Source organism: Xyrauchen texanus, chromosome 17, assembly GCF_025860055.1.
Source record: "Xyrauchen texanus isolate HMW12.3.18 chromosome 17, RBS_HiC_50CHRs, whole genome shotgun sequence".
In the NCBI taxonomy this organism is placed as follows: domain Eukaryota; kingdom Metazoa; phylum Chordata; class Actinopteri; order Cypriniformes; family Catostomidae; genus Xyrauchen; species Xyrauchen texanus.
This window is the reverse complement of record NC_068292.1, coordinates 293,261-316,213: the sequence shown is the minus strand read 5'-3', so window position 1 is coordinate 316,213 and position 22,953 is coordinate 293,261. Positions and strand designations below refer to the sequence as shown.

General features: G+C 41.2%; 1 protein-coding gene across 1 annotated transcript in view; it reads left to right on the top strand.

Annotated features, from left to right (window-relative positions):
• Positions 1-22,953, top strand: part of LOC127658233 (lysophosphatidylcholine acyltransferase 1-like) — a 48,774-nt gene that overhangs the window by 5,520 nt on the left and 20,301 nt on the right. The window contains exons 2-3 of the mRNA XM_052147418.1: positions 19,154-19,293; positions 22,636-22,850. Of these exons, the coding sequence (XP_052003378.1) occupies positions 19,154-19,293; positions 22,636-22,850 (355 nt within the window). The remainder of the gene's footprint in view (positions 1-19,153; positions 19,294-22,635; positions 22,851-22,953) is intronic.

Here is a 22,953-nt window from a genome sequence, read left to right as displayed (position 1 = left end):
ATAGTTTCGAGAACTATAGAAAGATCCCAGATAGGAACCGATGGGGGCGCGGGGTTCATCCTTCTAGCTCCCCTAAGGAAGCGGATGACCAGCTCGTTTTTTCCCCATGACTGGCGTGCAGGGGTTCAGCGAACGCCGCAACGGCTGCCACATACACTTTGAGCGTGGATGGGGATCTGCCCTTATCCAGCAGCTCTTGTAGAAATACGAGCAGCGACGACACCCCACATGTCCGCGGGTCCAGGTCTCTGTCGGTGCACCATTTTGAGAACACAGACCATTTTGACGCAGAGTCTTCTTGTGGAAGGGGCTCTAGCGTGTATAATGGTATTTATTACTCCTTCTGGCAGAGCGACGGGTAGTCATTGATCACCCACGCATGCAGCGCCCAGCGCTCTGGGTGGGGATGCCAGATTGTGCCGCGAGCTTGAGAGAGGAGATCTGCTCTAACTGGGATGGGCCACGGCGCTGTCAGTGACAGCTGCGTAAGCTCCGGGAACCATGTCTGATTCTCCCAACGCGGGGCTATGAGGAGCACCGAGTGACGCGTTTCCCTGATCCTCTGCATTACCTGTGGCAATAGCGAGACGGGGGGGAAGGCGTAAAGTAGGGATGGGCGATATGGCCTAAAATCCATATTGCGATATACATTGCAGCCTCTTGCGATAACGATATATATTGCGATATATAAATTATAATAGGACCATTTCAGAACAGGTTACATAGACCCTAAGGAAAGCCAAACTGCTCTTTTTTTCTTTTTTTTTAAGAAAGAAAGAATTGTATGTAGTTTTGAGAATATTTATTGTGCAAAACTGTAATCATACAACAATGTTGCAGATAAATACAATTCAAGGACACTAGCTGCAGACTTTAACAAAGAAAAAGCTTAAAGTATTGGGTTTCTTAAAAGGCACTACACTTATAAATGCCACACAAGTGTCAAACTGGTGTCTTTTTAGTTAAGGAACAGACACTGTACTGAAAATACTTTCAGTATTAGGCAAAGAATTTCAAGTCAAACAGCTCTTTTTCAACCTTTTCAGGAGCTCGGCATACAGTGTTGGCATCTCTGTTTCTGTAAAGTATTTGCGGCTTGGCACCTCGTGATCGTGGATCAATAGCTCTGATCATGGCTTTAAAGCCACGTCTCTCTACCGTTTGAAAAGGGACCATGTCCTTACACAAGTAAACAATTATGGCCCTGGTAATTTCAATCCATCGCGGGCTCTTCCTACTGTAAGGAGTACCTTTTGAAAATGACTGTTGGATGGAGGTCTGAATCAGTTCCTGTTTTTTCTGTCCTGCGTTCTTCGGACTGAATCTTGGGGTTGGCTGCAATGCCTGGCAATGCTGGTATTCAGTGACATGTTTCGTTTTGAGGTGGTAGAACAGATTACTCGTGTTACCTCTCTTCGCCGGAACTGTTGCCCCACACACTCTACATAGTATAGTTTGCTGCTGCTCGTCAGACGGCTTAAATCCAAACCAATTCCAAATAATTGATGTTGCACCGGTCTTTTTCACCAGCTCCTCCATTTCGCTTTCAGCCATGTTTATTCAAGATGACGAGTAACGTTACAGTGATGCGTTCCAGCCGGTTGCAGCTCGCGGCTCTAAATTTCGCGGGTAGATTGCGTCATCACGCATTATCGCGATAGTGCAATAGAATTAAAATCTCTATCGTAGGCCAATTTTATATCGTTTATATTGCATATCGTTTATATCGCCCATTACTAGCGTAAAGCGGGCGCCTGGGCCAGTCCTGGGCCAGCGCGTCCTCGCTTTTCGAGAAAAATATCGGGCAGTGAGAGTGCTCTTCTGACACAAAGAGGTCTATCTCTGCTCTGCCAAATAGGTGCTATAAGGTCTGGAATGTTTGAACGTGCAGGGACCATTCCCCTGGGGGAATATTGTCTCTGGACAGTCTGTCCGGGCCGTCGTTCAGGTGGCCTGGCACGTGCGTCGCCCTCAGCGAGCGCAGGTGGCACTGGGACCAACTCAGTATGCGTTCCGTCAGATGGAAAAGGTTCCTGGATCTGACACCGCCCTGACGGTTTAGGTAGGATACCACAGATCTGTTGTCCGAACGGACCAGGACGTGGTGACCCTGAATGACCGGGAGAAAGTGCACGAGCACGTACTCGACCGCTATCATTTCTAGACAATTTATGTGAAGGAGCTTTTCCTGAACTGACCATAGGCCTTAAAACGGAGAGCCCTCGCAGACCGCGCCCCAACCCGTGTTGGACCGTCTGTCGAGATGACTTTTCGGCGAGATACAGCTCCCATTGTCACTCCTCGCTGATACCACTCGGCCACTGTCCAAGGCTGCAGAGCTGAAATACAGGTCTGAGTCACCTTGATGGGCTGGCGGCCTGTGGCCCAAGCCCGGCGAGACTTGCGGGTGCTTAGCCAATGCTAAAGCGGGCACACGTGCAGTAAACCCAGCTGAAGTACTGCTGCGGCTGAGGCCATGTAACCTAGCACTCTCTGGAATTTCTTCAGAGGCGTGAGGCTGTTCATCTGAAAAGATGCGGCTAGTCGCTGAACACGGCACGCGCGCTGTGTAGATAAGCGAGCCGTCATTGCCAGGGAGTCTAGTTCTATCCCAAGGAAGGAAATTGTCTGACTGGGCTGTAGTGAGCTCTTGGTCCAATTGACTGCAAGACCCAAACTGTTCAGATGGCTGAGGAGAACTGCTCTGTGAGACAGAAGCTCCATATGTGACTGAGCCATAATCAGCCAGTCGTCCAAATAGTTCAGAATTCGCAAACCCTGAATCCGCGAGGGGTGCGAAGTGCCGCATCCATGCACTTCGTGAAAGTACGGGTGCTAAGGACAGGCCGAGCGGAAGGACGGTGTATTGATAAACCTGGCCGTCGGCGAATCTCAAGAATGGCCTGTGGCGAGGTTTTATCTGAATCTGAATGTATGCATCTTTCAGATCGAGAGAAATAAACCAGTCCCCTGGCGCACATGCGTGAGGAGTTTCCTGATTGTAAGCATTTTGAGCGGTCTTTTGCAAGCACCTTGTTCAAAACCCTGAGATCTAATATGGGTCTGAGGCCGCCGTCTTTCTTGGGAACAAGAAAATAACGGCTGTAAAGCCCGACTTCGCTCAGAGAGGGTGGCACTTTCTCTATGGCCCTTTGCACAGAAGGCTTGCTATTTCTGAACGAAGCATGCACGCTGCTTCCGTGTTCACAGTGGTTTCGAGCAGCTCTGAAGCGAGGAGGGCGGCGATCGAACTGTAGCAAATAGTTGTATTGTGCTTAACACCCACTTGGATATCCCTGGAATAGCTTCCCACGCTTTGAAGCGTAGCGCTAGAGGGTGAATGGCCAATTCGCTCTGATTGCCGCACACAGAGCTGAACAAAATGTGTGAGCGCGTTTAGTGTGTTTATGCATGATTGCTCGCAGACAGCATGAACAGGCTGTTTTGTGAGTGACTTCCCGATTGGAATGAATGGGGAAAGAGTCACATCTGTTACGTGATGCGCAAGCATAGTCATGGGCACGGGACTTACACACAGAGGAATGTTTGCTGGCCGTGTAACAGAGCGGGCAGAGAATGGGCGCACACGTATTCGTGGGCGCATTTATTGACCCTAGCGCTCGAGCGGTTCGTAACCGCTTTATGAGAGCGTGCTCTGATAGGGGCATGGGATGTGTTATGCTTGTGTGTAGGGGCGAACACAGGGTTGTGGGCACATTTTCTACACACAAGACATGTTTGCTCTTTACAAGATTTATTTGGGTCGCCGTGAAAACGGCGTTTGAGTGCAGGCAAGCGGGCAGTGTCACCGGCTTGTTGGCTGCTAAATTCACCACTGCAGTAGCCTGAGAGAAGGGGACTGACAGGGGGCGAAGCTTTGACGGTGGTCCGGCGCGGCGGGACTGAGCCGTCGTTTGTTCAACAAAGCTAGGAGGACTTCGGTTGTTCAGGTTTCAGCGCAATCTTAGGCCGAGGCCCGCGAGGCGGTGGTCTCGGCGGCTGTCTGAGCGCGATCTGGGGCGGCTGCCCTGTCGGCGCTGGGAAGTCTGGCTTTGTTGAGCTGGGCGCTGTGAAGATGCTCGTGCAGGAGGCTGGTTACGTGGGCGGCCTGCAGAGGAGCTAGCGCGGCGAGGCAGGAAGAGATTCATGGCTTGGGTGGCTTTCTGGACTTCCGAAAAACGGTCAACAATGCCACTTACCGCGGAACCGAAGAGACCGGACGGAGAGAGCGAACGTGGAGCGCTCAGTTTTTCCCATGTCGGCTAGCGTTAGCCACAGGTGTCTCTCGGTTACAGTCAGCGAGGCCATGCACTTCCCTATAGCTTGGGCTGCAGCTTTGGTGGTGCGAAGGGCGAGGTCCGTCGCGCTCCTTAGATCTGTAACAGCCTCTTGGTGCCTGCCTCTCTCATTCCACTCCGAAGAAGGTCCGCTTGGAGGATCTGCAAGACGGCCATGGAATGCAGAGCAGATGCGGCTTGGCTGGCGGCGGAATAGGCGCGGCCAACACAGGCGGAAGTAGTTCTGCAGGCCTTAGACGGGAGCACTGGTTTAGACCGCCATCTCGCGGAGGGGGGGCAAAGGTGTGCTGCTACCGAATCCTCGACCGGGGGGATGGAAGAGTAGCTCTTCTTGGCGGCGCCATCCACTGAAGCGAGAGCGGTGGAAATGTGGGATCGAGTCCTGGCCGAGAGAGGCGCGTTCCACGATTTAGAGAGCTCGGCGTGGAGTTCCGGCAGGAAGGGGCGGCCGGACGCTGGCGCTGCGCGGTGGCGGCTTTGAAGAAAACAGCCGTCGAGTCTGTTGGGAGCCTGCTCAGGGGGCGGTGACCACTCGAGCCCGAGGCGGTCGACGGCCTGTGTGAGGAGGCGTATCAGTTCCCCTTCAACTCCGGCGCGGGTCCTGCTGGATTCCTGGGCCGTTGAGGAGGCTTGTGACCACTCCTCGCTGTCCGAAGCCATGATGGAACAGCAGCCTTTGTCCTCCGCCTAGCTCTCCGAGGTGGCAGCAGTGCGGCTGCTCGGCGGCAACTGCACATCCCGGGGGGGCGGGGAGGGTGAACGCGATGCTCGAGGGAGGGGCTCCGGCGAGACAGCCGCTTCTAAAACCGGTTCTGGCAGCCTTTGGGAGCGGCGCTTCTTCCGGCGCGGCGAAACAGAAGGTGGCGTGGCAGCTCCTGTTTTGCATACTTCGAGTCGAGCCCGCAGGGTCGACATCGGAAGCTCCTCGCAGAGGTCGCATCCGCCGTCAGCGAGGGTGAGCTCTGCATGCCCCAGTCCCAGGCAGAGAGCGCAGATGATGTGTCGGTCTCCGGCGCTGAGAGGAGCGAGGCATGAGCCGCAGGAAGTGCGAGGCATCTTTAAAAAGACGCTCGATACTCTTATTGTGAAGTTTGCTGAGGAACTTAGCTTGCTCTAAAAAAGGATACGTCGCCGGATGGCGTAGCTCGCAGGATGGCTGAAGGTGGCGAAGATGGCCGGCTTCTTTGAGCGCTGTCCACGCTTGCTAGATGCCCCTCGAACGGTGACGCGGCTTCCAGTTCAGAGATGCGAAGAGCTTCGCAGAAGAGATGAAATTCAGGGTTCCAGCCTACGAACTACGCTTATATGCGTCTAGTCATGCCCTTTTTGGCGGGCTTTGATGCAGTGAGCGCGCGGACGCATCTCATTGGATGCGAGTTCGCCCAAGCTCATCTATAGGCTGCAGCAGTTGCCGCAGAGCAACCAATGAGCTCGCTAGCTAGCCCGCTCAAGGTCTGCAGCTGCCGCACTGCGTTGACAATGGATACAAAATTAAGGATAATTTTTTGGCTTCAATATCTCAGAAAAGATGAATCTTTCCCGTAGCGTAAGCTAGCTTACGCAATACGAGAGAACCTCTCGTAAGAGAACCAGTAAATTCCATGTTTTTCCTTTTTTTCAGAGTAGAATTACTGCTCACCAACCCGCCAAATGTGGATATTATATGCACAGTGGTGGGATATTTCTGTGGCTGGCAACTTCTAAAAAGTTTGGTGTGACATGACAAGATATAATTTTTTTTTATATATATTTTTTTTTTACCCCAGTGTTAGCTATGAAAACAACATCTTTTTATTTTCCTGCTCCAATTTTCCTTTGCTCCATTATTGAACTACCAGCGTCACTAAAGAAATCATATTTTACCCAAGTTATGTGATTGCAGCCTGAATTTAACGTTGTGACAAAAAAAAAGCGTACATTGTGAAATAACACTAAAACAGAGCACCTTTCTATTGTGTTCGCTGGCTGTACTCAACAACAAACACGGTGACTGGTTTAGTCCGATTCGTGACTAAATTACTCCTATGAGCCGGTACTTTTAAAACAGGGATTCACAAGTTCTCGTTTTGAATCTGTTTGACGAATCCTTCAGTGAATTAAATTACTGAATTACCAGGAGGGGCTGAATGAATATGTGATTTTTTATTACAAATGCTATGTTTAAACTATGGTTACTGTAGTAAATCTCTTGATGTGTTTGTTTCCAAAAATAATATTTTAACTTAGAATTTGGCAGTAATATATTTTTTTCCCTGAACATATATACCAAAACCGTGATACAAACTGAACCATGAGAAATTTGAATGGTTACATCCTTTATATATATTAATTTGAAGTCAGAATTTTACATACACTTTTACAATCTCCACAGATTTCATATTAGCAAACTACAGTTTTGGCGTGTCGTTTAGGACATCTACTTTGTGCATGACATGAGTCATTTTTCCAAGTATTGTTTGCAGACAGATTGTTTCAATTTTAATTGACTTTATAACAACTGCAGTGGGTCAGAAGTTGTTACATGTGTCTTTTAAGCAGCTTGGAAATCTCCAGAAAATGATGTCAAGCCTTTAGGCAATTAGACAATTAGTGTCTGATAGGCTAATTGGAATCAATTCGAGGTGTACCTGTGGATGTATTTTAAGGCCTACCATCAAACTCGGTGCCTCTTTGCTTGACATCATGGGAAAATCAAAAGAAATCAGCCAAGACCTCAAAAAATTGTAGACATCCAAGTCTGGTTCATTCTTGGGTGCTTGAAGGTACCACATTCATCTGTACAAACAATAATAGTCAAGTATAAACACCATGGAACCATGCAGTCATCATACCACCCAGTAAGAAGACCCATTCTGTCTCCTAGAGATTAGCGTAGTTTGGTGAGAAAAGTACAAATCAATCCCAGAACAACAGCAAAGGATCTTGTGAAGATGCTGGAGGAAACGAGTTGACAAGTATCTATATCCACAGTAGGGTTGCAGCGGTATACCGGTTTCACGGTATACCACGGTTTGAAATTGAATTGACTGTTATCATGCCATGTACATTTGGTTATCTACGGTATTGAGAAAAAAATGCAACCGGACGGAGAATCTCATATGCGCATCTCCTTTATTCCTTGTCTGCCTGTCAGACTCGTCAATTTGCGACACACGCAGGCGTGCGCAGCGGAGAAAATGTCTGAGAGAAGTGAGGTGAAGGTGACATGAGTGTGTTTGTGAGTTAAATCAGTGTTTCTCAACTGGTCTATTCGGACTGGGTCATGGACAAGCAGGGAAAGAGCAATGCCATGGTTCTCCTATTGGAGATATTTCGGCAGTCGCCCAAGTGATAGACTATTTAGGAATGCCGACGTAGATTTAATGATAATCTCGCAAACGGCTAAAGCAGAAATGGGCAACATACGGCCCTCATTTATCGTAAAAGCGTTTTTATTTTTCATTGGATAATTCAATTAGCTTGTGGAGATGCATTAGGTCCCAGTGCGTCTCCACAAGCATTTAACATGCTCGGGGTTGCCAGATAAGAGACAAAACACCCCCAGATTGAGATTTATACTTGCTCAAATTGGAAATATTCTGCCTAATGTTAAACTTATTTTGTGCAATCTGGCAACCATGCACGTCTCGCTTTCCCCTTTGAACAAACTTGGCGATCTGTGTTTAATATTCTGCTCAAGGAAAAGTGTTATACGGCTATTCTGTGTCCATTCTTGAGGCTGCTTGTGATGCTTGGTGCTTCTAATTTTGCAGGTAAACCTTCTCAGTGATTAAATATAAAAGTAGATCTTGCCATCATTGACACATGGAGGGGTAATCATTGACATACGAGCAAAAGCAAGCCAGAGACGAATAAGTAAATGTATTTTTTATTTGTGCAATTTAGAAACATTGAAGTCGCTTCGAGCCTGTATGTTAATCTAACTCTTGTAGTAACATTTTATCATATTCATGCAGTTGTGTTATTCAGTTGTGTGCTGAAAGTCAAACCATCGAGGAGACCCGCATCATGACACTTTTAGCATGTAAACTAAAAAAAATTGTTTTTAGTAAACTCTCCTGCATTGTGACAAACATTAAACGTTCTATAAATACATTTTTTATTATTAAAACTGAATAATAAATTAACAGGGAAGTAGAGATGGCAAAATAAATGTATAATCTCCGCCTTTATTCAGTTTTTTAATGCCTGATAGAAAAGTATCTATCTTTGTAGAGCAATACAATACTTATTCTGGTAATTGCAGAATAGTCTCATTAGTCACAGATACACTTCAGAAAATTGAGTACACAACTATTTCTGGGCTTAAAAGATACAAAAACCAAATCAATGCAGAACATTGTATCTCAAAAATAATACAATGTGCCCCCCATGCACTATTTACAGCCCGATGTGGCCCCTTTACCAAAATAGTAAAAAATATTAATAATTACTCGCATCACCTTTACAAATTTGTTTCAGGATTTTACATGAGTAAAAGTAACTGTTATATTTTGACAATATGTTTCACTTTCATATGAAATAATCTAAAGGTAGAATCTATTAGAGCTCATTTTATATCAACAATGGCAGTTTTAGATAACTTTTCAAGATGTGTTTCAGCTAGTATTTATTTTTCATAAATACATTAATTTATTATTATTATTATTTAAGACTGGCACACTGACCTAACCATGGTAATGAGGAGCCGTTCCTTCTGTGTAATATGTGTATAGATATGTAATATTAGGTAACAAACGGGATAATAATGGGCTCATATAAGTAAATATGTTCTTCCATTTTTAAAAGGAGGAGAGACAAAAATAATGTCACTTGATGCATGTCCTTGTACTGGAAAACCATGAACAAAACTATGCAACATAAAAGGAAATGCAACCCAGGATACATTAAATACAGGTTATGTTTAATCTATGACCGGTCGACACTTGATGTCCAATGTAAAATCTGTCCTGAAGCAAAACCAGTTGAGAAGCGCTGAGATAAAGGTACAGACAGGAGCGATCTGACCTCACTGTCGCACACCTACAGTATATGTTAACTGTTAATAATCATCGGAGATTACTTTAAAAGCTCACACAGCTGATGTTATTTTTCATTTAGTAGTTAATTTAACATGTAAACAAACATGTTTTAGTTATATAACATGTTATAGTTACATTATACGTTTTATAATTCTGTTAGCTTTCTCATTTTTTCTATTTATTTATTTTCAAAAGGCTTTTTTTATACGTATGTACCAAGAGTGGACGCCGCATCATTCATAAAAGTGTAACACATACTTCAATAAAATCAAGTTCCAATTATAATAAAGAGTTTGCTCAAAAATAAATAAATAAATAAATCAGCCTTCTGCTTTCACTGATAATAGTTATTGTGTAATACCGTGATACCGTGATATTTTCTTAGACGGTTATCATACCGTGAAAATCTCATACCGTTGCAACCCTAATCCACAGTAAACAAGTCTTATATCGACATAACCTGAAAGGCTGCACAGCAAAGATGCAAGTGCACATGGGAACAAAGATCTTACTTCTTGGAGAAATGTCATCTGGTCTGATGAAACAAAAATCTTTTTGGCCATAATGGCCATCAAAAAACAGAATTGCACAAACAGACCATACACACACTGAATCAATTTATAAAACGATATGTCCTTCCCCCTGAACATCTAAATCAATATTCAGTGTGGCCACCTTTGCCTTTAAAACATCACCAATTCTTGTAGGCACATCTTGACACCGTTTTTCTTGTTTGTTGGCAGATTGGATGTTCAAAGCTTGAATGAATTCGCCACAGTTCTTCTATCTATTTCAGCTGTCTCAATTGCTTCTGTCTCTTTATGTAATCTCAGACTGACTCGATGTTCAGTGGGGGGACTGTGGGTGTCATGACATCTGTTGCAGGGCTCCCTGTTCTTCTGTTCTAATCTTTTCTCTTTGCAAAAGTAATGTTTGTGAGTCTAACATTCAGGAGGTGCTGTTAGTTTAATTCGCTTTATTTCCTTGTGGTTGCAAGACCATCACTTTGTTATTATAATTGCTTTTTCATTTAGTTTAAAGTGCAGTTTGAATTTAGAAATGTCGTTTATGTTTTTAGTGTTTCAGTAAATAAAAGTTTTAAAGAAATATCAATAAAGCAAAAAAATGCACCTGATTCGCTGTTTGTTCAGTGGTCTGTCATATGGAACAAGCGGATGTAAAGACTTCACTCTTCATTTCTTTAATTTGTCTGAAAACTGTTTGCAAGAATAATGTCAACTGTGAGAATGCTGCAAATTATGGCACATTCCATTTACCTCGGAAGACAGATATCGGATCTGGGAATGTCACACCCGAGTTGACCGCGTTCCAGTACACAAGTCGGAAAACCAAGATGAACACATAAAAAAGTGGTATTTTGCACAGATAATGCCAAAGTGTCATGTCCACAGATAGAGGTTGGATAGTACTATGTCCACCACTGAGTTTATTGAGACACAAACAGAAGTGCAAATAAACAATATATTACTACTGTTTCACTTGCAGCCATTTTGTATTCTGGATGGCCTCAATATGCAATGTCCTTCATATAGGGAACTGAGTAGGGTTGCAGCGGTATACTGGTTTCGCGGTATACCACTGTATGAAAATTGACGGTCATCATACTATGTACATTTGCTTCTCTACGGTACTAAGAAAATGTTTTTATCCGGATGGAAAATCTCAGATATGTGCATCTCCTTTCAGGCTCGTCAACTTGCAGCACACACACACACGTACAGTGGAGAAAATGTCAGAGAGAAGTGAGGTGTTGGGGTCTGACATAAGTGTGTGTGTGTGTGTGTGTGTGTGTGTGTGTGTGTGTGTGTTGGTGTGTTTCTCAACTGGTGGGTCACCGGTCTATTCGAACTGTGTCACGGACAGCAGGAAAAGAACAATGGTTCTCCCATTGAAAATATTTCGGCGGCTGCCCAAGTGACAGCCGAGGCAGATTTAATGATAATTTCGCAATCGGCTAAAGGCTTCTCATCTGCACTTTCACGCAAGTGTAACAGAACCAGCTCACGATCATAATCTAAACCCCCATCGAGGGTTCAATTTCGTAGTCAATTCAAAATATAAATTAAACCTCGAAATAAAGTTTTAGGATTTTGCAGGTGGTATTCATAGAAAAGCTTTAAATAGTTGATCAGCTTGCATACGCAACATGAGTCTCGTCACATTCCCAATCAGCTGATGAAAGTGCACTTCGTGATCATTAGGAAGGATTACATCAAGATGTAGATTGGAATGCAGGTCAGGTGACCACTAAATAAAATAGCCTGCTCCTCTCTCGCTGTTGCTTACGTGCTTGTGATTACCCTCTCTATGATTTTGAAAAATATGACATAATATAGGAAATATTTAAGATTCTGAACAATTTCGTGATCAGTAATCAAATAAGCAAATATGTTGTCGGCACAGCCATTGACCAGAAGCAAAACAACAAATGGCACTCCATGTCAAAAAGTTTGCTGACCCCTGCACAAGAGGCTGAAAATTGTTTTGTGGAGGAACACAGCTTCGAGACAGTTCTGTGAATGAATCTACACGTTCTTTGTGTTTTATTCTGCATATTGGCTGGAATTTGTTTTACAGAGTATTTTCTGTTATGTAATTTTGTCACACAAAATTTTTATGGAAGCATCGGACTTGAATAATTCGACAGCAAAGTTGTTGCCGGGGCTCTTGTAGGCGTACATGGACTTTGTGTTTAGAGGGATGGACGGCATTTGGCGCTGTCGTTAATGTGCACGTTTTTCTTTTTTCTGTTTGTTTGGTTCTGGGGGAAGTATGGGGTTTGATTGTTGCACTAATGGAGAATGTGGTCTTTTATAATCTTGTTGTTGACACACAATCTATGTTATCTTAACCCTCTGGGGTCGACGGACGCGCCGGCGCGTCTTGCTGGATATTTTCGGCATTACAGCAGAAACAACTTAAAATACTCCATCATTTTTGGGTATACAGATAAGTGTAAGACATCATTAGACACTATAAAGGGTCTACTTTTATTTGTGTACACTCACAATAACAAAATCTTGTGCTTTTGTAAAATAAAGAAAATAAAAGGGTGAGTTTTCAGCAGTCTCTGTGTTCACGAGCATCTTTCAGAAACGCGTCACAAAAATTAACTGAAACTCCGCGAATACTTTTCACACAAACATGAAACATATGTCTAAAGAAAGCTTAATATGTCTACTTTTACAGTTTTTACCGGTCCATCTCATTATGTGATCCCACCCACCAGCAGAGCGCACTATTCATATGGTAATGTACTCAGACGATCAAGGCAAATGGTGCACGCCCCGACGGTGTTCAGATGTTTGATGTAAACAATTCATTCATTTTACTTCGTGTTTGTAACGATACACAGGCGAGAAAGCTCCAGGATATTAAGGAAGAGTTAACATTTTCCTCAGAAGAAGAGCGAGACTTGCCAGACAGGATTCAGAGTATTGACATTTGAAATATGACCTAATAAGCAAGTTTTAGTTACATGTAAATGTTGTTTCGGCTAAAGCAGGTATTTAAATTGAATGCTGTATGATATAAATATGATATGTAATATGATATAAACATAATATGAATGTCTAGATTATATTTTATCTAGTGTTTATTATGCCTCCCATTATCATCAACAAAGCTTGTGCTTGCAAATGTGTTCAGGTTAAATGAGTAAAATGCACTTTAAATATGCCCATATTAGAAAATCAGCATATTATAATGATTTCTGAAGGATCATGTGACACTGAAGACTGCAGTAATGATGCTGAAAATTCAGCTTTGATCACAAACTGCATTTTACAATATATTTAAATAGAAAACTGTTCTTTTAAATTGTAAAAAGAGTTCACACAATGTTTTTACTGTAAAAACTGTTTTACTTTTACTTTAAATCCAGTCTTGGTGAGCAGAAGAGACTTCTTTTAATGGTAGTGTAGGTCTAAAATTAAGTCTTTATTTAAAGAAAATGTATAGTCAGATTACTTCTTTTAATTTGATTTGGATCATTAAGTCTCCTCACATTCATTCTCTATCCCTCATTGATAGGCCCAGGGGAGGTGATTTGTCTCTTCAGGTGTGAAATGCAATCAATATTCATGATCGTTCACGCCTCCTCGCATTTCAACACTAAAAGTGTCTTACAAAAGTTCAATTACTATATTGTTTTGTATGAATGAGTGATCAGGATGATTTTCACGTCATTTTGTAGCAAAAGCTCTAGGCTACAGGATCCAGTTCTCAAAAGTCTTGTGGACAAATGTTTAGTATGTGTTATATGACCTTATTTCAGTGACTTAACATTTTTGATTTTCAAAAACCATGCATAAACGTTATTTTCTCAAAAATACAAACCTGTACACACATGTTGCTCACATATTATTGTAGCCCAGTTTGTGCTGAATACAGTGTTATCAGACTTTAGCCATTAATATGTTTTTAAGCAACTGAAAAAAACACAAATGTCAAGGCATGTCAAAACTTCTCCAGGGCCCAAAATACCTCAGAAGTGTTAATAAGAGTGGATTTTCTCCCTCCATGTTTTTTTTATAGATCATGAAGGGATGTTGCAGGCCGCTGGCAGCCCTCATGATTTATCGTTGTGAGGCAAAAGTGTGTAAGCCACCTAGAGCAACGCTTCACAGGATGTGTAAAAAATCTTGGTCTTACAGAAATTTGGAGACTTTGGAACCCATCTAGTAGGAAATATAAATTTTTCATCAGTCCATAAGATTTATTCTTGAATAGATTTTTTTATATCTAAGTCGCTTATTTCATCGTTGTTGATTGCTCAATTGGAAACATCTTGGTCTCAGATCACGTCCTGGTGAGTTTAGAGGTGTTGCCACATATGGAGAAAAATAAATCATATAGTTGGCACTTTAATGTATCCCTTTTGCAAAATCCTGATTTCCAACAAATGTTAAAGGTTGAAATCAATGTTTATATGGAGACTAACTGGTCCTCAGTATCCTCTGTGGGTGTGGCTTGGGAGGCACTTAAGGTGGTTCTTAGGGGTCGGATCATACAATATGCCTCAAAACATCCAAAGCACGAGAACTCCTGGAGTTGGAAGAGAATATAAAAAATACTGGGACAGAACTGAAGTGCCGAATGTCGTCTGATGGCCTGAGAGAATTTGCCCAATTAAAAGATAGATCACAAAAGATAGATTTTTGGCTTTTTAGGGCAAGACAGTCATACTTTTAGTCGGGGGAAGGGTTGCAACGGTATGAGATTTTCACGGTATGATAACCGTCTCAGAAAATATCACTGTTTCATGGTATTACACAATTACTATTATCAGTGAAAACAGAAGGCTGATTTATTTATTTATTTATTTATTTTTGAGCAAACTCTTTATTATAATTGTAACTTGAAACCATTTATTTTATTGAAGTGTGTGTAAAACAAAAAGTCTCCCTTTTGAAAATAAAATAAATAGAAAAAATAAGAATACAGTTAACATATACTGTAGGTGTGCGACAGTGAGGTCAGATCGCTCCTGTCTGTACCTTTATCTCAGCACTTCTCAACTGGTTTTGCTTCAGGACAGATTTTACATTGGACATCAAGTGTCGACCGGTCATAGATTAAACATAACCTGTATTTAATGTATCCTGGGTTGCATTTCCTTTTATGTTGCATAGTTTTGTTCATGGTTTTCCAGTACAAGGACATGCATCAAGTGACATTATTTTTGTCTCTCCTCCTTTTAAAAATGGAAGAACATATTTACTTATATGAGCCCATTATTATCCCGTTTGTTACCTAATATTACATATCTATACACATATTACACAGAAGGAACGGCTCCTCATTACCATGGTTAGGTCAGTGTGCCAGTCTTAAATAATAATAATAATAATAAATTAATTTATTTATGAAAAATAAATACTAGCTGAAACACATCTTGAAAAGTTATCTAAAACTGCCATTGTTGATATAAAATGAGCTCTAATAGATTCTACCTTTAGATTATTTCATATGAAACTGAAACATTTTGTCAAAATATAACAGTTACTTTTACTCATGTAAAATCCTGAAACAAATTTGTAAAGGTGATGGTGTTTTATTTATTTATTTTGGAGCATAGCACAGTGTTGCTCTTTTCCTCCTCAGTGCTGTTTGACATGTCAGGGCTGCTACTGTTGAGAGGTTCGAAATTGACTCTCTGTAACTCTTTAAACTAGAAATGTCTCACTAGAATTGAAATTGGTCACAGTTTTGATGTTTGCTGTGCCACCTGCTCTGTATTGTTTTTGGGAGTAGCACAACCCCCTTAAAGCTGCAGATACTTTGGCAGAGGAGATAACGGCTTTTGGAAAAGGTCATGAGGCATCAGTGTATTACTCCCTGCTAATTCAGAGTCTGGGGGACAGATCTTTAACTTTTTTTATCAAGAGATTATGGGAGAAAGATTTGAACTTTGTATTGGAGGAAGGAGTGTGTACTGGATTCTAAAGAATGTAAAGTCTGCATCTGCAATGCAATGTATTGCCTTATGGATTTGAAGTCTAGATTATTTAGGCTTGCTCTTAAAGACACCCACCTGCTGGCGATGCCAATCAGAAGTTGGAGACACAACCCACACCTTTTTGGGGGTGAAGATTATTGGATGAAGGTTTAGAATTATGTTTTGGGCACTCAAATTTACTTTGCCCCAGATTTTGTATTTTGGTCGATGGGGCAGTCATACATTTGGAGTACAAATATAAACAAAAATTGGGTTCTGACTAGCTTTATGATTGGCAGGTAAATTATTTTAAGGGGTTGGAAGTTGGACGGAGCACCACAATTTCCAGAGTGGTGTGTGGAGATTGGGAGGGTGGCAGCTTTTGAGGAGATGGCAGGTAGAAGGCTGGGATTTGGGGACTTGTTTTTCAGGAGGTGGGGTGGGCATTTGCCGGGCTGAGATATTGTTCCAATGCCTCTCCATCACCTGATAGAGCCTGAGAGAATAGTAGCACCAATGAAGCACTCCGTGTGTTGGTTCCCATCACTCAGTTAGGAATTTGTTTTTTGCCTCTTCGCTCCCTGGGACAGGGCGCCGGTCCATGCAAGAACTCAACCGCACTTCCAACAGAAGAGAGAGAGAAGCCGAGGCAGAGCCTCCGAACTGCCTCATCCAAGTGTGTCCTCTCAGAATGGAGAACACCGAAAGAAAAAATGAGGGGAAAAGGGGCCCATCATCATTCCAAGTTGTTATTTTCCCCAGTCTGTTTCAATGCGGCAAGCTGGACTGGAAATTTGCTCTTTTTAGGTTATGCTGTTTCCAATGACATGCTTACATGTTGCCACTCAAAAGGGAGATCATAATCCTCGAACAACACTGACTGAGACAAATTATTGCACTTGAAGTAGCCTTAAGGAAATGTTAGGGTATTGCATTAAGTGGGTGCATAGAAGGATGTATGTCTTAACCGTGACGTAGCTCCTTATTGGGTGTTAGGGTTGCTCCGAAACCAAAATTTTGGATTTGGTACAATACCAGCCCTGGTACCTTGATACTAAATCAGTACTTCGGCAACAAATAAAAAGCCTCAGATTACTGATTAAATCACACAGTGAAGGACTTGATTAAAAGAACAGCAGAAAGTCTTTCAGTTGCAAATTCTGCATTTTCCATTTGAATGTTTCTGTTTTTTGTTTTAATTAAATGTTATCATCACAAGTGTGTTTAGTCAAATAAATGCAATGCTTTAATAAATTAAAATTGATAATATTAAAATAATATCCCTGGAATGTTTCTTTTATTTTTATTATTTGTGTGCCATGGCAGAAAAAGGTTGGGGAAACACTGCATTACAATATGGTTATGTATTATGTTATTATGATTGTGATTTGTAGTACCATCATTTTGGTTTTCCTACATTTATTACTATGAATTTTTTATGAATGTTAAAATCTGGTTACTGTATTAAAACTAATTTTGTGGTTATGGTTTTACAACAAAAACTATAGTTGACCTATAGTTATCATAGTAAAACAATGGTACATTTGTGACTACTTCGATTTTACAAAAAATATCATATTCTATGGCTACTGTAGTAAACCATGGTTAATTTTCATAAGGGATGGATAAAGCTGTTGTGAGGAAACCAAAAATAATTCCAAGGGAATGCAAAACATTTTCAGAAAATCAAAACCCTCCCTTTCCTCTAAGGGGCTACGTAGAATCACCAAACACTTTAAGGCCAAAATATACTTCAGGTGTCTGCATTGCAGATTGCTCAGCGCACGGTATGCGTGACGCATCTTTCATCATCAGCAAAGTCCTCATGGACTGACCGGCCACATCTCGGGACACGGTCCTCGTCTGCACGCATTGTTGGCACATGCACCTGCCATTAACTGCACTAAAGGAGTATCACAAAGCAGTTGTTTTGAACATGCATCGGACATGTTCGTATTCACTTTAGGTTAGAAGAGTATACTTTTGAAATTTACTTTCTGCAAAAAATCTCCTTTTGTTTTCCATGGCAAAAGTTACAAGCCTATGCGTTTTAAGCAACACGAGGATGTGTAAATGACTGGATTTTCGTTTTGGATGAACAAAACCTTTTATTAGCATTATTTGGGCTAAATTCAGTAAATAAAATAAAGACATAAAATCATTTTGTATGGTTTCCTGCATGAAGTCCTCCTGGCCCTTGATTCCTGTATTTTTAGAGCATACTCATCCCATACTTTTGTGCACCAATATAGGAATTGGCAATTAAATCAGCTCAGTGGAAACCATTAAGGCATCTTGATCCTCTTCCAAGCCACACAGATCCGATGTTGTTAATTGATCACTTAGAAAGCTATAAGTGCACAAATGTGGCCTACTGCTGAATGATAAGAGCAAGACAAATATTGACTCCAGATATCCTCCATGCATGTACCGGCAGTCTGTAGATAAGATTTGCTTCTGTTTGATGAGACATGCAAGCATGCTTTTTGAATCAAAGTATGGAATTTCTCATTGAGGTTTTGGGGAAGGGAAGCTAATATTTAGAATTATTTGTTGCTTTCTAATCTGTAGACATGTGTCCCATGTCACACCTGACTTTTTCAAGAGCTCTGTCTCAGGCTACTGACTCTTAATTCTTTGCGTTTAGTGTGCCGTAACACATTTTTTTAAATCGTACTTTAAAAAAAATAATAAAAAATTATTGGATTTTATCTAGTGATAGTCAGTTGCTAAATTTACTGACAGGCTTATCGATGCACATTTACAGATATATCGAAGTGCTGTGTATCAGCAAGTACATCGTGATACAAAACACATTGTGATATATACACAGTATATGACACATATCACAATTTATCATGGTATCTAATTGTACTGCAATTGAAACTGCATCTTGATGTGTGAGAGAGATCTCGCTTGTTTTGTGAGAGTGAGTGTTTGGGTTTGGTTTTAATCCCTCTTGCACTTTTGTTCAGTACAGCGTCTCAAGCATCACTATAAATTTTGCTTATAGGCTACCGTGAGTTGATGGTTTTCTAAACACCTTACCCACAATGTTTGTGCTACATATGACAAACAACATATGTTTTTTTGAAAAGTATGATATTACTTTTTTAAAGTGACCAGACTTTAAAAAAGACAATTTCACTAGGAACCACAATATCAAAGAAACAGGGGATGCTCTATTTGAACTTGGGCCAGTAAGTACCCAAGTGAAACACTCATGATTTATTGAGAAAGTGTAAAAATATAGCTTTTTGCATGTTAGTTGAAAAATGAATGTGTCTCAACAAGAAATGGTACTATTGCTGGATAGTCTATATATATCAGATCATAATATTTTTATTCTTTGTTTCTTTTCATTTTCTCTTTAGATTGGTTTGATGACTGTGACACTCTTCCCCATTCGCCTCTTCATCGCTGCGTTCATGATGCTGTTGGCCTGGCCATTTGCCTTCATCGCTACCATGGGCCGCTCGAAGTTGGCAGTGGAGCATCAGTGCTTATGGAGAAAGTAATTACTACAAATATACACTGAATAGATAAGATGCTTTATTGATATTACATTAGAGCTCAATGTTTTGGGGCGGGGGTCCATCTAATTGTGATTTATTTGTGATTTAACCATAATATGTTTAAAAAACAAAAAATAGTAAATGATTGCTTTTGACCAAAATTAAAGGGATAGTTCTCCCAAAAATGAAAAGTCTCTCATAATTTACTCACCCTCATGCCATCCCAGATGTGTATGGCTTAGTTTCTTCAGCAGAACACAACTATTTTTTGAAGTATATTTCAGCTCTGTAGGTCCATACAATGCAAGTGAATGGGTGGCAAAATGTTGAATCTCCAAAAAGAAAATAAATGCAACAATGGCAATCCATACCAATGCAGAAGTTTAATCCATGTCTTCAGAATCTATATGATAGGTGTGGGCAAGAAACAGATCAATATTTCAGCCTAGTAGGTGGTGATATGAATGAATGAATGAATGAATGAATGAATGAATGAATGAATGTTGCACTTATTTAGCTCTCTTCTGACAGTGAGCAGGAAACTCTCCTCAACCACCACCAGTGTGCAGCATCCACCTAAATGATGCGACTTTGGCCATAGTGCACCAGTACACTTGCCACACACCAGATATTGGTGGAGAGGAGAGAGTAAAGTGATATAGCCAAATTAATGGATGGGTATTATTATAGGCCATGATTGATGAGGGCTAATGGGGGGAATTTGACCAGGACACCAGGGTTACACCCCTACTCTTTACGAGAAGTGCCCTGGGATTTTTAATGACCACAGAGAGTCAGGACCTCGGTTTAACATCTCCTCCAAAGGACTTTATACAGTATAGTGTCCCCGTCCTTCTGGACTCCATAACACCTCTTCCAGCTGCAACCTTTGTTTTCCAGGAGGTCGCCCATTCAGGTACTGTCCAGGCTCAGCCCTGCAATCCCTTTATCATTTCTGTTTTTCAGAAAATCACATTTTAAAAATGCAAGAAATATATATATATATTTTTTTTATCTGATTTATTGGATATTTTAAGAAATAATCGAAGATTAATTGATTATCAAACTAATCATAAGTTGCAGCCCTAGATTACGATTTAATAGCTTTTTATTTTGTAAATTTTGATCCCCTTTTCTCCCCAAATTGGAATGCACAATTCCTACTACTTTGTCCGGTTAGTGGAGGATCGTGACCACGAGGAGGTTAACCAATGTGACTCCTCCCTAGCAACCGGGCCAATTTGGTTGTTTATGAGACCTGGCTGGAGTCACTCAGCACACCCTGGATTTGAACTAATGACTCCAGGGGTGGTAGTCAGTGTCATTACTCGCTGAGCTATCCAGGGATTTTATGTTGATTTATCATACAGTCCTATGTTATGTGACTCTAATCTAATGACATAATGACTTTGCATAGACTTTTCAGATTTGATTGAAAACACTGCTTTTACTCTTCTTCCAACACTTCTCTTTCCCTCAAAATGTTACATTGTTTATTGTTTGTTTGTGGTTGCGTTTGAGTTCACATCCTTTTTTTTTTTATTAGGAAGTTGATTGGTAATTTGCTGATTTGCAGCATGAGTGATGCACATTTATAAATATTTATCACAGTGCTTGCAGTAGACATATGCAAAACTACATCATTTTCAACTATAAATATACAGTAAATGTTCTGGACGGCCTTTGCAAATGGTCGACTAATTGGTCTTAAGGCGTTTTCACACCATGTTCGTTTGAGCACTCCAAGCACTCTGAGCGGTGTAACGTGTATATGAACCGTAGGTGGTCTGAGTACGGTGCGTTTGTGGGTCTTTTTGTGGTTCGATTGATTTGTGCGACGTGAAATTGAAGCGGTACACTCCACTTTGCATTTTATGACATAAGTACCTCGTGGCTTGCCATGCCTAGCTGCATTACATACTTTATATTCCAGTCACAATTTACTGTTCACAAATGGGAATTTTAAGCGAATATCGATATACCATGATGTGATTATGTGTCTCATATTCCGTAAAAAAGAATAGACTGGCAGCATCCTGTTTCTATGTTGATGACAGAGTTGCTTTTGAAAACTATTTAAACTCCTCAGAAAACATACTTAAAAGTCTTTCTTCAGTTTTCTGTGCAAATTGGAATAGTGCGTGACAGCTAAGAGATTACGATCAAATGAATGGAAGTAACCTGAGGCTTTTAATTGATAACCATGATCGATCTTATTTTTATGTTGGTAATACGACTACCATGATCCATTATTGAATTTCTTCAGTTAGTTATAGAGAAATACAATATATTCAGTTTAATGCATTGCTTGTCCCCCTTAATGTATAACATTTTTATATATTTACACTATGTAATGCAGTTCTTTTTGATGCCGAAGATCAATAAAATATATTTTATTGAACAAAGACACCTGTACTTATGTACTCATCATTTTAAGGGTATTAAACACATTTAATTATCTCACAAGTTAATATGTAGAGCTAATTGTAATCTTAATATTTAATATAATGGGTCAAATGGCCCAAAAAGAGATCTGAGCCCACTTTCAAAGTCACAGACAGTGTGAACGCTAAGAGAACTGGGTCATTTTCACTCGGTCCAATTAAAGGGTCTCATATTCCATATTAAGTAAAATCCTAGTAAAATAACAAATAAGACATGCCAGTGATATTTCTGTTTTGTTTTTTTAATACACACACATGCTGTTGTCTTTGCAATGGCTATTTCAAGATGTCCATTGAGAAACTGTCTATATTTCCAGCCTAAAATCTTTAAAAAGACGCAGATTAAGCCCAGTAACTAATAATAACCATGCATGACCCCTCATTAATGTAGCAGTTGCCTATTCAGGTTTAAAACTGGATAGCCACTCTCCAGTTTGGCCAACTTCCCAATCAGTGATCAAGCCAAGTACCCAATCACAAGTGGACAAATGCTAAATGCAAGTGCAAACAGGGTCAATTCACAATGTGATCCTGACGACTTGTGGTCGGGAGAATGTGGTCGGGACTTCTCATTTGTGGTGTAAACCCTAATGCATACTGATGCATGTACACAAGTCTTCACACAACATTTTCAGCATGTCTGACATCAACTTTCAGTGGCACATGGGCAGTAATTTAACCACGAACCATACTATTGTTCACAAAAGGGCAGTCTGAACCCCAGACTGCCCTTTTCAAACAAGCACAAGTGCAGCATATTTTAAGTTAAAAGACTGCTTTCACGCTAAACAAAATAAAATAAACTTTGTGGTCAATTTTAAACCTGGTCTACACTAAAACTGACTGAAAGTGATCTAAGAATGCGAGTTGATCTCTCTAACCCAAGCTTCTTTTTAGGGTAGTTGACCTGGCGCTAAAGACCATCATGCGGGTCATGTGGTTTGCAGGCGGGTTTCACTGGATCAGCATTAAAGGAAGACAGGCTCTGCCAGCAGAGGCGCCCATCCTCACCCTCGCCCCGCACTCGTCCTACTTTGACGCCATTCCCGTTACCATGACGATGGCGTCGATTGTGATGAAAGCTGAGAGCAAAGACATCCCTGTCTGGGGAAGTAAGTATTCCTTGTTTGTTTTGATTTGTTGTCTTTTTTTGGCATATTGTGTATAGTGGTCGACCAATATGGGTTTTTCAATGGCCAAAATGGATACTGATAT